This window comes from Lynx canadensis, chromosome B3, assembly GCF_007474595.2.
Source record: "Lynx canadensis isolate LIC74 chromosome B3, mLynCan4.pri.v2, whole genome shotgun sequence".
NCBI classification, from domain to species: Eukaryota; Metazoa; Chordata; class Mammalia; order Carnivora; family Felidae; genus Lynx; species Lynx canadensis.
This window is the reverse complement of record NC_044308.2, coordinates 53,701,273-53,718,331: the sequence shown is the minus strand read 5'-3', so window position 1 is coordinate 53,718,331 and position 17,059 is coordinate 53,701,273. Positions and strand designations below refer to the sequence as shown.

The window sequence follows — 17,059 nt, the reverse complement described above, 5'->3', positions numbered from 1 at the left end:
GCCCCAAGGTACTGCCACAAGATTTAACTGGTAATTTGGGGGGACATTAAAGATATGCTAGGGCCATTATTTCAAATTCATTATGTAATTGTACATTTTACACATACTTTATATGAGGTGATACTTCAAAGGAGTAAGATTTGTTATCAAATGTTCCTTGGGGAATTAGTTATATCATATTGTCAGATCTAATATCCAGTCAGAACTGCAAGGCTTGAGAAAGTCAAGATATGCAACAGTGGCTCAAAGCCACATATTGCATTAGCTTACAAAGATTCACCACCTCTTGACAATAAATTTCATATATTAAAAAAAAAAAAAAAGATTCACCACCTCTTAAGAATTTGCTGTAGACCACAGAATTGTTTAGGGTCAGTACTAAACTCATATTTAATGTCTCTCAGAGTACAAAACTCATGCTTTTAAACACCATGCTCCAGTGGCAACAATCCAAAACCTGCTAACATTGGAAATGAACCACATGGTTCCAGGCATCTTTATGGCTTATCTGTGTCCCACCAGAATCACCCCTTCAGAGGCTCTGTCTCTAACCACTATAATTTTATATTAAGATCCTTTTCCTTCATTGTACACTAACACTATTTTCTAAAACAAGCAAATACAGAAAAAACTATATGTATTCATTATGTTATTAGTGATCAGTCAATAATTTAGTTATGGAGATTAATTACTTCAATCCTGCCAATTATTGTCTAGATTATACCTAGTCCCTCTTGGTATCTTTATCATTTCTTGGAATTTCCCATCTCATATGATTACTTCATTTTATGATATTCCTTTAAAAAAACTGTCCTCACAGTATCCAAATGATTCAAAAGCACTGGGAGATGTGACTGACTACCAGAACGAAGTATATCATAGCCAGTTTCCTTTGTCACATGTTATTATTAGCAAAAAAAGGGACAAAGAGTAATAAACCATGCAATGAAGGTTTGAAATTTTGCTAAGTTTTATGGAGATGTTTTTGCTGTTATTAGTGTGTAAATACATGTTTTAAAGCATTTCAAATCCAAGAACCATTCCCATAAGTATTTATCAATTTAAAAGGAATAAAAAATCTGTTATGGTGAATATTCCATTCTAAATTTAACTATCAAGTAAATCCAAGATTCATTTAATACAGTAATGAGTCAAAGTCTTTCTAGCAATATTCCCCAGAAATTACCAAATTAAATAATTCAAATCCTTATTAAACGTCTATGACATACAAGACATTACAGAAGTGTCAAGTCTAAGCAGTATTAGATCCAGAGATGAAAAGTTATAATGATTTGCCTGTGTCCACAAAACAAACTCCATAGGGATTTGATGTTGAGTAGGTAGCACAAGCACCAGCTGAACATTAAAATAAGCCATGAAGATAAAATGGACTTACACTGCAGTTTTTAACAAATTGAAAGGGAAAAGTAACATATACTTAACTAAAAGAGAAAACCACCAATTGTCAAGATCATTTTATGGTCCCCAAAATCTTAAAAATAACCCAAAAATGTCTTTCTTACTTGCTGTCGATGAGCACTTCAGATAGCCGATTATTCACTTGATTATCACTCTTATGGCGAAACTGAAAGTCAAAATATTTGTGAAAAAAATATATTAAATCATGCTTTGTCAGCACAAATAGGAACACTGAAAATACTTTTGAGTTCATCTGTTTGGACAATTTCACCATTGATCCAAAATTAGCCAGTTTATACTTACCATGAACCCAGCTCCGTGTGTTCTAAATCTTAATCAATACCCTTCTCACTAACCCTTACTCTGGATGCTACCAATGCAACAAGTGTAGCCACATGCTCTTCTAATTCCCACACATTTTTAGGTGCTTCTAAGAAGACAGTATTCCCTTTACTCTGCCACATGGTTCTAGAAAACTATACATTTTGAAGTCCTCAATAAGGAATAGAGGCTTCCATTTTTCTTACATATGTGCTCAATACTTTATTGGAACATCAGTCATTCTGTTTTATGGATTTCTTTGAAGCCAAGAAATTACTTGTAATAACATGTATTCTTATTCTCCAGAAATTCTAATTGCTAACAGTAATATTATGAAATACTGAGCATTTAAAACAAAACTCAAAATACAATACTGAACAACATTTGGTATGGATTTGTTTTTTATGCCCAAGTGATACTATTTCTTATTGTATATTCTAGTAATGTAAACATCTTACATTGCTTAGAAGAGTCCAAATATTATAAACCCTCTACTAAACTCATAAATTAGTCATTCAGATAAGACTATCATCAAAATTAGTGTTTTCATTTAAAAAATTCAAAACATTGTACCAATATCACAACATCTAAAATGCTCCAACCACCCCTTCTCTTTTTCAATATCTTTCCCAAACCCATCCCAATCTATTCTGCCATGCCCAGTGCATGCAATTACACTGATTTCCAGGTGTAAGTTAATGTATATTATCAGGAAAAACAAGATATTTAACATTTGTTAACATGAAAAAATTTACAAAATCAATAGAAGAGTAAATTAAATCAACCCATCATTGGCATGCAAATTTCTCACCAGCAGAAATATTTTTTCTGAGTATATCATTTGATGTGGGTGCTGGATATTCTGTTTGCTCCTCTGTATTCACACCCCATCCTTCTCCACTCTGCCCTCTGTCATGGGAAGCTGACCCATAAGATCCTTACCCTCTGGCTCCTGGTTGGGTTTGGCCAAAGGTGGCAGAAGATCAGAGTAGCCAGAGGAGAGTGAAATGGGGTATTTTTCTGCCTGACCTCATTCAAGCTGAGTTACAGAGAGCCCCAGGTGCCATGAGCAGCCCTCAGATACAGGTAATTGCTTCCTCCCATTGCCCCTTCAGACCAAGAAGTAGTATTGCCATCCATATTGCTACACTATGTGCTTTTCTTTGACCACTTTTCTTTTGCCCTTTTGTAAATAGTGCCTTCATTATTAATCTTTCTCCAATCTTTCTCATTTCAGGGTGACGTCTCTTTTCTGTCAAGACCCTGACTGATAAATATATCTGGTTATTGGACCCACACATATCATCACAAAAATAAAAGCATATTCAAGCATTAACTGCAATAAAGACAAAAGGAGACTTAGAATTTAGTCACATCTGTATCAAACCTGAAAACAATCCCCAAAATTGACTAGTTGGGAATCACAGAAAAGGGCCAAACAATTCACCCCCCTGCAAGCTGAGGAGCCTATTCCCTGGACCTTAAAATAAGTCACTCTCACTTCAGCTCAGGTTTTGCCAAGAAGTCTTGGTATTGGAACAAATGGAGTCTGGTAGGACTAGAAATGGTAGTAGAAAGGCTTAAAGGGGAATTGCCCAGGACAGGAAGGGAGCAGAGTACTAGCACTGATTGTATCCCCACTGCAAGACAGGCTCTGTGCCACATGCTTTATACATAGCATCTCATATTGTCCTTCCAACAGTTCTGGTATCATTAACAACATTATACAGACAAGGAAGGGTCCAGAGAAGTGGTTTCCCTCATTTCATACTGTTAGAACAGTAAGTTACAGTTACAGTAAGTAACAAGGTAAGGAGTCTTTCTTTAAAGCCCATGTTCTTTCTACTCTACCGTTTTATTCTTCTATGAAATGTGACTATAATGAATAAGACATTTACCCCAATATGTAGACACTTAAGCACATAAATAAATATCATTTCCCAGAAAGATCAGCTATTGTGGAGAAGACACACATTTACTCCAAAGATGCCATTAGTCAAATCATGGTTAAAATTTCCTCTCCTAGAATTTCTTGGATATCACAGTCCATTCTTTAGAATGTCCTCTATTCTTTGAAGATGAAGCTATTTAAAGACATGAAGGGATGCTTTATGTTTGGAAATATATAAAAGCTTCTCTTAGAAAGCAGGTAGGGTGAATACGTTTTTTAGGGGCTTGAGAGATAGCATTTGTTTCCATAGCTGGGTGAACACAAAATCATGAGATTGGCTTTCTTCTGTACCTTGTACACTGGCCATGAAGACAATTCTTTACAATGAGCTTCAAAGTACTTTGAACAATGGCAACCTTATAGGAATGAATAAATTCCAAGCTGACCACTTTTAAGTGACATGATTCATTAGTATGAACAGGTCCTGTGTGTTAGTTAAAAATCCTGCCTCAAAGGTTACAGTCACAATGTTAACCATGAAATACATGAGGCACTTCACTAAAAATGAAGAGAGTGAGGGTTGCCTGGGTGGCTCAGTCAATTAAGCACATGCAGAACCTGCTTGGGATTCTCTCTCTCTCCCTCTCTCTGCCCCTCCCCTGCTCATGCCCTTTCTCTCTCTCTCTCAAAAACAAATAAATAATTCTTAAAAAAAAAAAAGAGAGAGTCATATCTTATATATCGTACAGATACATGGTATACAAAGACACACCCCTTAGCACAGAGTGGTATGAATAAGGGTTCAAAAGCCACACTGCCCCAGGTAGACTATAAGTTAAACCCTAGAACAACCACCATATAAGCCTATAAAGCTAATAATAAAGATAAGAAGAAATCACAAAAATAATCTAAAAGAGGAAAAATGGAACAAAGAATCAATGAGGCATACAGAAAACAGTAGCAAGATAATAGATTTAAGTCTAATCACATTAAATATAAATGGGTTAAACATTCCAATTAAGAGATTTTCAGATTGCATAAAAAATCATTACCTAACTATATGCTATCTACAAGACACTCACTTTAAAGACATATATAAGTTAAAAATAGACAACAGGAAATATGGGTATGAGTTCACAGGAGAGGCCTAGACTAGGAATAAAAATATGTAAGTCATTGGCATATAGACAGTTATTAAGGCTAGCGCACATACAATCACCGAGGGTGAGAATATAACTTCTCTAAATTTAGAACATTTGGCTTCCTTGAGACTGTTTTTAAATCTCTGAATTTGAATGACCTCCCTTGGCTTATGCAGACTTCAAAAGTCTCTACTGCTTTATATTTCACTATTTACATTAGTTGCCTGACTTTTGAAGTGATTTGACTTTGCAACTCCTGGTATAATGAGCAGAGGATGTGAGAGCACCAAATATCTACCAATTCTCAAAACTTAGAGAAAGACATATAAGATAAATAATACTTCACTGGGTAGAAGGAGGTTTATGTTCTAATTCTGATCTTACCATTAATTGCCTGTCTGATCATTAACATATCACTGGTTCTTTAGAAACCTTGGTTTCCTCATCTGTAAAATGAGGGAGTAAGTCTAATTTTTCAAATCCTCTTGCTTTTAACTTAAACAGGCTCTGGTTCTATGACATCTGTATTAGTCACTGAACAAATAGCAAAAGAGTTTTATGTAATATTAAGCAGAAGAGCTCCATTCAAAAATTTCAAATAGATCTCTATTTTTTATTTCTGGGAGGTCACAATTGAAATTGAGAACTCAAGAATGCTCAAAAGTAAATACTCACATAGTCATCTGTGGCATCTTTGACAGCTGTCATACTTATCACCAGGACCAAAGGCACCATGGTGGTAAACCAGGTCAAGGAAGAGATTTCTGGAATCAGCTGAAACAAACATTTCAAATAGTTTAGGGCTTTTAAGTTAGAAAATACATCTTCCAAATTTTGTCATTATATCTGACACACAGAAAGTAGTAAGATTATACTCAGTTATTTGTACAAATGTAGAATAACTGTCAATAATTTAAGTACTTTCATTAACTTATAAGACACACGGAAGTATCACTGAATGAATTTTCAGACTACTTGACAAAAAATAAAATTTTTATAGCAAGTTGAGAAGTAAGCTTCTTGAAATCCTTCAGATAATGATCTTTCCCCAGTATGACAAATGTCACTTCTCTATTCTCAGCTTCTCATCTCAACTTTTAACAAGTTTTTACTAACTTCTCACCAATTCCAAAAGAGATTCTTTGAGCCATCTACCCTGCACCAAGCAAGTACTTTTCATAAATTATGTCATTTGACATTCAGAAAAGTTCATTGAGTTAGATTATGTACCAGAGTTGTTTTGCACATACCCACAGAATTTGTATTCCATGTAAATAGCACCTCCAAGGTACAACATAGAATACAATGTGAATAATTCCCTAGAGTCAGGAAATGCAGCAGTCCTAAGTATCATTTTCCCATCTTATAAATAAGTATCTGAGAGGTCACCCAACTGGGCCAAGAACATACACTGCTAAAATTTGAACTTTCATCTATTGGCCTCCAAAGCCTTGTACCTATACTTCCAAAGCCACCCACATGACAGAGACATAGTGACAGTTCACATGACTCTCTTAGAAAGAGAGTTTTCAAATGGGGTTCAGTATGGAAGTGCTTAAGAGTCATAAGATAGGAAAAGAGTGGATATGGTCATTGTATGGAGATCAGGCCCTAACAAAAACAGCTCTAAATTAAATCAATTTTATACAATAGCTTCCACATAAAATTTTTTAAAAAGGAAAAAAAAAAAACTCAAAAGCCTCTGTGATACCAATAAAAACATCAGCCTGAGTGGCAGAAAAGCTAGATTGTAGTCCTAATTCTATCACTGACTCATTGTAAAAGCTTTACACATCACTTAACCTTTCTGGGTCTCATTTCTTGATCAAAAAAAAAAGAAGGCTGGACTAAATCATCCCAAAGGCTCCTTCCAGACATAAAATTCTGTGAGCAAGAGCCTTTGACTATACATAAGAAAGCCATTAGAGCAATGAGCTCAAAAGTCTGGAATGATGTAAAGAGTTTTATAAAGAAACCAAAAGCAAATTCATAGGGGGCAACAAAAGAAATCTTGGATTCCAAAGTCTTTTCAGTAAACTGTAAGGTATACATTCACTCTGGAGTTTTTGTTGTTGTTTTGTTTTGTTGTACCTATTCAGCATTCAGTTCTTCTCAAGTACACCTTAGGGAACTATCTCACTCCCCCTCTTCCACTTTCAGTCCATACAATGTTGGCAGACTCATTCCATTCTGGCTCCACATTTTGGCATGTGATCTAGAGCAAGTCAACCATTGCTACAAATTCTTAAGCCGCCATGATTTATTTATGGATAGCGATGTAACTCAGCATAGTCCAGTGAGAGCTAATCCCAAGATTTGCTGTAACAACCAAAAAAAATGATTCATTCTCTTTCTCTCTCCATCTCCCTCTCTCTCTTTCACGCTGGAGTTGGAGCCAGGAGAATAAAAGTCTAAAGCTTTCAGAGACCACCTGGTAGAGAGGGCCTGCCTGAAAGTAAAGCCAACATGGAGGAAAGAAAAGTCACATCTTGGGGCACCTGGGTTGCTCAGTCAGTTAAGCAGCTGACCTCAGGCTCAGGTCATGATCTCTCAGTTTGTGAGTTGGAGCCTGCATTGGGTTCTGTGCTGACAGCCCAGAACCTGAAACCTGCTTTCGATTTTGTGTCTCCCTCTCTCTCTACTCCCCAACTTGTGTGCTCGCGCTCTTTCAATCTCTCTCTCAAAATTAAATAAACATTAAAAAAAAATTTTTTTTTAAGAACAGTCACATCCTATTGAAATAGTCTGCCCATGTATCCAGTCGTACACAAAATGAGAAATATTCCTAAATATATTCCTATTTTGCTTAAACGAATTTAGGTTTCTGCCACTTACAGCCAAAGGTCCTTAATATAGTTATTCAATTAAGTAAAAATAGTACTCAAATTTATTAATCTTGACTGCACACATCTAACCCATCTTTTTACCTCCTAAAATTAACACAGAGCCCAGCACATTCTGAATGTACCACTTTGGTCTGATTAAATTACTCTAAAATAAATACTAGGTAAATAACTGGCTATCATGAACTGTTTATATGTATGTGTATTGTTTGATTTATGCCTTCTTTTTTTCCTAAAATATCAGTAAAAGCTAAAATTTTCTTTAAGCCCAAGTTTTAGTCAGCTGAGAGGAACAAGAAAGTTTATTAACTACCAATTAACCTCTCAAAGTTGCAAAAAATAGTCACTCTACAGTGAGACAAGATATAACATATTTTACACACACACACACAAATAGGTTATTGTTCTTAGATGCAAATGAAATTTTCCCAGTTAGCTTCCACTGACTACTACTCAGCTAGACTGCCTCAACTCTGATAACACCCATACTGTCAACACAAGAGGGAGATAAAGAAAGGAGGAAGGCTATGGACAGTAATTATTAGGCTCTGGTGTGGTTCAAATAAAGTGCAAGGCTGCATTCTAAAATGACCTCAGTGTTTAACATGATGAATGTACTAGTTTTTACCCATTCCTGACCCTCCCACATTTGTAAAGAGAAACAGCAATAATAACATTCAAAATCTGATAAGAAGGGTTTTACCTAATCATGAACATTTAGCTAAGTGAATTAATTTTTTCAAATTATATGAATACTCCTAACAAACTGATGATTAAGAAATACAACCTAAACATTACCTGTAAAATCAGAAGGAAAAGGAAATAGGCATTTGCCACTCTTTGGAACTGTTCAAATAAATTAATTGGCAAAAAGGTAAGAATGTTGTACTTGGATGTGTGGATACAATTATCCTGAAAAAAAAAAAATAGCATCATGTTAGATAGGGGCCAGGCATTGCTCATTTATCAGAAATAGCTCTAAAACTTACAAGGATGAACATGAATTATGCCAGAATGAGACACATAAACCAATCACTGAGAAAATTTTAAGTTCTATGTGGCCCAAAGTGTTCATTTTTCCCAAAATGACACTCTCCTGATATAGTTGAAATTACTGTCCAATGCCATAAAATAAACCATGACTTAAAAATGAATCAAGTATGAGTCTGCCTCTGAAATTTTTTACTCTTACGTATTCATTCATTTGGCAAATATTGCTTGAGCACCTACTGTATGCAACACTGAGCTTGTACTTAGAGCCGTGAAGTCTGAATAAACTTTAGAGATCATCTGGTCCACCTTCCCATTCTTTAGATAATTCTGACAAGGGGAATCCTAGTCAGGTCTTTAAAAGTCTTCTGTGATGGAAAACTGACCACCTCACGAAGCAGCCTCTTTTTATTTCAGGACTGGAATTGCTAGAAAGGTCTTTATTATGAGAAACCCAAATCTGCCTCTCCGTAACTTTTTACCATGTGCCAAATTCCATCCCCCAGGTCCCCCAGACAAAGTCTAAGCCCTTTAAATGTTGGAAACCTTCAAATATTTGAAGACCACTCCTAGGATTCCCCAAATCATCTTTACTCTGATCCAGACATTCTCAAACCCCTCAGCCATTCCATGACTTATTTTATTGGCATCTCTTCCTGATCAGTTTCTTCTAGATCTATCCCAGCCTCTCTGCATCTCTCTTAAAACATGTCGCCCAAAACCAAACACAACCAATCCAAGTACAGTAGAAACTTTGATGTTCTGTGTTCTGGAATATCGTATTAACATGCCTTAAAATTTCATCATCATTTTGGCAGTTGTAGCTCACTGTTTATTCATTGAGTTTTTATGAACTAAAATATGTAGATCATTTCTTCATAAATCACTATGAAATCAGATAGTCCCTTCCTAAACATTTACCATTGATTTTCTCAAATATTGACATCTTTGATATATTCCTATTATACTAATCTAATGAAAAAAATAATTTTAAATATACTATCAAACTATTAAATATTCCTCCTAGCTTTGTGTCATCAAAAAATTTCAGGGGCACCTGGGTGGCTCAGTCAGTTAAGCAGCCAACTTTGCTCAGGTCATGATCTTGCTCTTCGTGAGTTCCAACCCCACATCAGGCTCTGTGCTGACAGCTTAGAGACTAAGGCCTGCTTTGGATTCTGTGTCTCCCTCTCTCTCTCTCTCTCTGCTCCTCCCCCACTTTACAGTCTGTCTCCATCTCTCTCTCAAAAATAAACAAACATTAAAAAGAATTAAAACAATTTCAATTTTTAGCTATTCTTCCAAAGCTGTATGGACTAATTAAGAGACAGAAAATGAGTATGGAAGGGGCAAAGAGAGGAGGAGACACAGAATCGGAAGCAGGCTCCAGGCTCTGACCTGTCAGCACAGAGTCCAATACGGGGCTCGAACCCACGAACCATGAGATCATGACCTGAGCCAAAGTCGGAGGCTCAACTGACTGAGCCACCCAGATACCCCTAGACTAACACATTATAAAGGACAAGACTAAAGACTCCCCCCAAAAAACAAAAAAACCCCACAGACACAGAAAAACATTTTTAATTAAAAAAATAAGCTTTTTCATCCACTTGTATTTTAAAACTCAGCCTGTGTGACTGGTTTTAAGCCAAACTACACTGGCTCCTAGTAATCGCTGCTACCTGTTTAAAGAAAATATGGTCCCCTGTTAAATAGCCATTTTTCAAATTTACCAGGAATCAGTGTGTCTAGCTCTGTGCAAGAAGCTGTGGGAGAGTAAGAGAGGTGCCAAGCGGAGAATTCCCAGCTTAGTTGGTCTGATGCACAGTCATGTCCTGCAAACTCTTCTGTAAGCTGATGATGACTATTTTGCAGTGAGCTATCAACTCAAGGTGTGGGCTGGAAGAAAGGCTGTGAGAGCTGCTAATCACGAAACAGGTTTCTGAGGAAGGGACTTGGAGAAAAGAATAGGGAGGAGGAAAGCTAAGGAGAAAAAGCAGTTAACAAAAAAAAAAAAAAATCACATATACTTAACTGTTTTATATTTTCTTCTAAGTTGAAACTAAAATGAGGTTAAGTCTGTATCTTGTAAAAGGACAGATGGAACATCTGCTGGGAAGCTCAAAACCATGACAGGAATTATAAAGAAAATCTACAAAACTGAATTCTACATAGGTAAAAAGACAATTGTGTGGGATAAAGTGATAATGCCAAATGGGGACTGTGACGATTTTCTTCTATTTGTTTAACTTGACATATAGCAATGATTGTGTTGTTCTTCTGGCTCTGTTGTGACTTAGTCACAGATGATGCAAACCCTCACAGCTGATTGGGAACAAAGCACGAGTGCTCCCCCTCCTGGAGGATCTCTGGACACATTTACCTTTCTTTTTCAATCAAAAGGGAAAAAGTGGTTCTATTTCTACTGCTTGTCCAAGGATGTAGATATTGATAAGACCTTAAATATTCAGTCACTTCACTGATCAACCTATTGGCTTACAGTCAAATTTTACTACAATTCATGCCATTATATAGCACAGAAGATCTTTACCTCTATCCTCTTAGCACGACTTTTCCACCACGGACCACTAGAAACATCCCAATACAGAAGCAAGGAGGAAGAAGAGGAAAACAAGAAAAAAAGGAATACATCTGGAGAATCCATATAGAATCTTTAGTGCTGGTTGAAACCAGGATGGAAGTCATGGGTTTAGTTTGTTAACCAGGTGGGCTAGTTAACTGACTCCAAGATGTCATAGGCAATCCTGGACCACAGGAGGCCTCCCATGTAGTGGGAAAGGTTCTACCCCTAGAGGAATATCAGAGAACATCAGTTCTCTATAGGAAGCTTGCTTCCAAGAGGAAGAGGACAGAGCTGAGATGGGAAGGCCCAGAGAACCCTGCAAGATTGACACATTGAATAAGTAACTCCACCACAGAGTGAGTAAAGGGGTGGAGAGAAAAGTGTTGCCATAGTAGAGATCCCTCCACCAGGAAGACAACATCAGGAGATGAGGGGGAAAAAAAACATCGCTCCTCTAAAATATATTAACACAAAGGCCCTGAAGTAGGCAAAAGTGGCTCACTTGGGGGTCTAAAAAGGGGACTATGAGGCTGTACTAAAGAGGTCAGCACAAACTGAGGCTAGAGAGAGAAGTTCCCTGAAATACATACTAAGAATTTGGTGTTTATCATAAAGACTAAAATTTTAAGTGAAGAGGGAACTACTGAATGGCTTTAAACAAAGGAGTAACCTGAAGAACTTCTAATTTTAAAAGATCACAGTAGCTAGAGTGGAGAACAAGTTGGAAATGACACAAGAATAGATGAGAGAAGACCATGAGAAGGTTTTTTAATTAGTCCAGGTGAGAGATGATGGGTGGCTTAAAACAGAGGGTGACAAAAAAGGTTGACAATGAATAATAATAATAATATAAAAGAGCAGCTGATATTTATCAAGCTCTTCCTATGTATACTATTCTAAAAACTTTAAATTTTACAGCTTATTTTATCTTCACAAAACCTTTATGCAATAGGTACTATTATCCTTACTCTATAGAAGAGGAATCCCAGGCTTGGAGAGATTAAGTAATATGTATAAGCAAGGTTATATAACAGATAAGTGATGGAACCAGGATTTGAACCCAGGTACTCTGCTTCTAGAGCCCACTCCTCAGCAGTGTACTTCCCCAATTCAGGGCAAAGCAGATCTCTCTTCTGCTTTCAGATCAATCATCCCCTGCTCTCGCCTCCACTCTGAATTTCTGGTCTGCTGCCACTTTCTTACCAAGGAAAATAACACTGTATATCTACCTTTTCCTCTTGAGTCAACCCCTGCTGTAGGAGCTCTGGTTATCTATTGCCTGATGTATGATTACAGTTTCCCATGTTCTCTTTCAGACCCCCTCAAGAGTGATTCTCTTGGTTCCTGACAAAGTTCAATGCAAGTAAATAGTATAAATAACCACTCTTTTTGTTTAGCTTTCTGACAGAAGCAGCATTGGCCAAAGTTCTTTACATTTTCACATTAACTATTTGGTACAGGAAAAAGTAAAGTAAAAATGATAAATTCTTCAGAGGTGGAACATCAAACTCAATATTAGCAAAATGAGAGGCATTATTTTTTATAATGAGATTTTATTGTGTAATCGTATTGCTTAAGAAAACAAAGCAAATAGAAATAACAAACACTGCTAAATTAGTAAACAGAGCATTTGGGGAGTTTACTTAAATTCTTCCACTGGAAATATGGAGCTAATAATATTTCTCACCTACATATTTATAGGACTATTGTGGAGATTAAATGAGATCATAGATGTGAAAGCATTTTTGAGTTTTACTTTGAAAGAATTATACAAATATAAGATTTCTGTGAAGGGTCCCCAAATAATCCAAATGGTTTTAGGAAATTCAATACCATAGTAACAAACAACTCCAGAGTCTTCATGGCTTAAAATAATAAAGGTTTATTTCTTGCTCGTGCTACTTATTCAACATGAGCCAGCAGGGAGACCGTTTCATCATAGCTACTCACAATGGACCAGCCACCATCTCAGACACTTGCAATTACAGTCCCAGAGGGAAAGAGAATGCTCTGAAGGGTTTCTTACCTATAAATTTATGCTTCATCCCAAAGGCTCAAACTCATTGATCAGAACAAGTCACCATATGCCCAAAAGGCAGAAAGCCAGAAACACTTATGGACACCACAACCAGAAATGGAAACTAAGCCTAATATTTGGGGAATGTGGGACACATCAGCCATAAAAATCAAATATCAAAAAACAAACTTAGTGCTACAAATCCAGTCTTATTTTAATGCTAGGTGTAACAGACATTTGACTATTTTTCCCTTCCCCTGAGCTAACAGTGCTGCAAATTTCTTAGTCTTGTGGTCAGGATAGATTCAATTCTCATCGATAACTCCAGGGTCAAACCCAGAATAGCTTAAACCAAATACATGGCCCATCTTCCTAATTACAATCTTGAGTTCAGGGATTAGCACATGAACCATGTCAATTCTGGGAATTTGCTAGAATTGTTGGCTTTCTCTTTCCTACTGAATTCCAACCTGGAAGCAAAGAGCCCTAAGAATCACTGACAGCATCTTGGGACCCTGAGTGGGGAGGCTGCCAGAAATAAAATCTACACTGAAGATTCAGGGCCAAGAAATGCAGAGAAAGAAACTAGACCAAGCCTCTCCCAAGGCTAGCTTACCCTATTTCAGGACTTCTCAGTTTTTTATCTATTCACTTATTTTATTATCTAAGTCACTTTGACTTAATTTCTCTTTTACGCCCAATCAACCAAATACCAGTTAAGAACATTAATAATATATACAAGATCAGTTTACATTTTTATATAATAGTGTACTTTCATCTCTATATTTGCCTTAAGGAATGAGTCACAGAAGGCCAAGCCAAAATGCATCTGGTGGTTGTCCCAGGATGTTGCCTGCGTCTGTGATCCCACAGGCCAAACCCCAGGAGCTTTCGCAATGAGCACCACAGTTTCAGCCCTCTCAGATCTTCCCACATTTGATGAAACATTGTTATGTCGTGACAGCTGTAAAAAGTAACAGTCAGGGAGCTTGAGGGGGGGAAAGAGCCTAACATTCTTGCCATAAGAGGAGGCAGAGAAAGATGGTACAATATTCACTTCAGAAGGAGAAACAGTCCTGACTCTTAAAGAGAAATTATCTCTAAACCATAAAATAAAACCCAAAATGTGATGGCGTACACAGGACACTTGCATAAAAAAGGAAGTGGCCTAAACACATTTGCACCACTCAGGAAATATGTGACACACCCTTGGTTATGCAAAGGTCCCAAAAGAACTCACACACGGGGCACATAAGCCTGGAGATGGGGTGTGTGGCGCCTCACCGACCCCAGGCAGAACCACAACTCCTCAGTGTTAGTCAAACGGTGCCCAGTGAGCAGTGTATAGCCCTCAAGGTTGGGAGGCAGGACAAGATGATAGTGCTCCTCTGTGAACACTGCTGACTGCGGGTCAAGCCACAGAAGAGGCCTTACAGACAGCCATCAATAAACCGCACTGTCATCACCACCACCACCATCTTCATAACGTTCCTCTGAGCCTGGGATCCCCAATAGGAATAAGGCATTGGTGGGGAGGGCACATTGTCCCCAGCATTCCTTCATTCATACGACCAAGGGCCTTTCATGTGACAGGCGCTGTCATTGAGCCAGGACTGCCGATATGAATAGACAAAGTCCCAACCTTCCCGGAGGAAGTTTGCATTCTAGTCATGGGAAGAGAGGCAGGAATACACAGACAAACTTGTACACTGATGACACAGTTAAAGAAAATGATCAATGCTATGAAGTGAGTAACAATACAGGAACACCTTGCCTACCAAGACTCCCTTAGGAAGCCTGCACATTTGACATTTCAGGTTAAGGCAACTTCAGGATTATCCTATCTGATGAGACCACTGTGGCATCTGTCCTCCAAGGGACACCCAACAGTCCTTCAGGCTATTAAAAAAAATAGTAACTTCTGTGTATGTTTTAACAAAGAAATTTAAAGTTGCGGTTATTAATGTTTAATGTACAGATCATCTTAACTCTTTATATACACAAACATACATACTTACATTTATATACATATAATGTAATGTGTATATATATATGTCTGTATATATATATATATGTAATGTAAGTATATATGGATATATACATACAAACACAAAGTAAATATACGTATATTAGGAAGGTTTTCTTTTTTTCTAGCTAGGTATTTGATCTGGGCAACATATTTGGATCTACTTTTTTTTAATAAAGTATAGTTGACACACAATGTTAAATTAGTCTCAGGTGTACAACATAGTGATTTGACAATCCCATACATTACTCAATGTTCGCCATGAATAAGTGTAATCATACAACGTTATTACAGTATTATTACCTATATTCCCAAATGCTGTATCTCTGCAACTTACTTATTTTATAACTTAAAGTTTTTACTTCTTAATCCTCTTTACCTATTTCCACCATCCTACCATTACCCTCCCATCTGGCAACCACCAGCTTGTTCTCTGTATTTAGAAGTCTGGTGCTGGTTTTTGTTTGTTCATTTGTTTTGTTTTTTACATTCCACATCTAAGTTTTATTTGTCTTCTTCTGACTTATCTGACTTAATATAATAATACCCTCTAGGTCCATCCATGTTGTTGCAAATGGCAAGACCTCATTCTTTTTGAAGGCTGACTAGTATTTCATCATCTTTATCCATTCATCTATCAATAGGCACAGGACGGTCTTATTTTTATAAGTAGGGAACATGCTCAAAAAGTTTGAAAACTGTTAGACTAAACACTGTTATAATCAGGGAAAATGAGTGTGGCCCATGTGTCACCAAGAAGTGGATGCAAAATGAAGAAAGTATGACTTTGTGTGTAATGATGTCTCTGTTTCATGCAAGGACACCAGCTAACATGTAGTGTCTCCCTACACAGGCTAAGCACTGTGCCAAGCACTGTACATACATCTCAGATAATCTCCAAAAAATTTAATGAGCTGTTGCGACTTCAGCACCATTTTACAGAAGAAGAAACTGAGGCCTAGAGCAATTACAAGGGCTGCCCATAAAAGCTCTTTTGTAGAGTCATGTGTTCTCCCAAATGGTATGTTTTTCCTGGGAAATTAGTCAGAAACAAGCAATATCTGGACTCCCTCTTGATTAATAAATCCACTAACCTTCCTATAATATTCTTTGGTAAAGAAAAGAACCTCTCAAAACTGAGACAGTGGAAGGTGCACATGAATTCAACCACCTAGAGCAGTTACTCTCAGTCCCTTCAACTCAGGGACAGCATCATCAGGCTTGTCTAGGGAGCTCCATTTCCCCTCTAGAGTTCACAAACATAGACAGTGGCTAGGCAAGCTTTCAGGCTTCAGTCTCCCCCCAGAGCAAATCTGCCTGGCAGTATCATAAACCTTGTTTTCTTTTCTACCCTCAGAATTTAATGCAGTGTTCCAGCTTCTGCAAGACTGTTGTAGAACTAGTAAATGGCCTATGAATAGTAATTTGTCTACAAAGAACTAATTTTGGACAATTACCAGGGGAACAAATTAAATTTCCCTCTGAGATTAATTTAATCACACTGATTTTTTTTTCCTCCAGGGTGTTTAGATGCATAGAACATATAAAGGCTTTTAACTAGGTCCAAATAAAACTTTTCTTTTGTGACATCTGAAAAAAAGCAAAAATACTATTAAAATTATATAGAGACAGAGAGAGACCTAGTATATGCCTTCTCCAGAGAGCTAAGATATAAAACAAAAGGAAGCCATACACAAGAGGAAAGAAATCAAAAGTTGTATTTCAGTGGGACGTTCACTGGGCATCCCTAATGATTTGTTTGCCTATTTCTGCTTACCAAAGCTCTTCTGTGCCTCCTCCATATAGATCTAACATCTACAGGGAGT

General features: G+C 37.2%; 1 protein-coding gene across 1 annotated transcript in view; it reads right to left on the bottom strand.

The window, feature by feature from the left end:
* Positions 1-17,059, bottom strand: part of ATP8B4 (ATPase phospholipid transporting 8B4 (putative)) — a 240,012-nt gene that overhangs the window by 212,529 nt on the left and 10,424 nt on the right. Inside the window, exons 2-4 of the mRNA XM_030318217.1 lie at positions 8,415-8,528; positions 5,449-5,547; positions 1,524-1,585 (exon numbers count right to left, since the gene is read on the bottom strand). Coding sequence (XP_030174077.1) covers positions 1,524-1,585; positions 5,449-5,547; positions 8,415-8,528 — 275 coding nt within the window. The remainder of the gene's footprint in view (positions 1-1,523; positions 1,586-5,448; positions 5,548-8,414; positions 8,529-17,059) is intronic.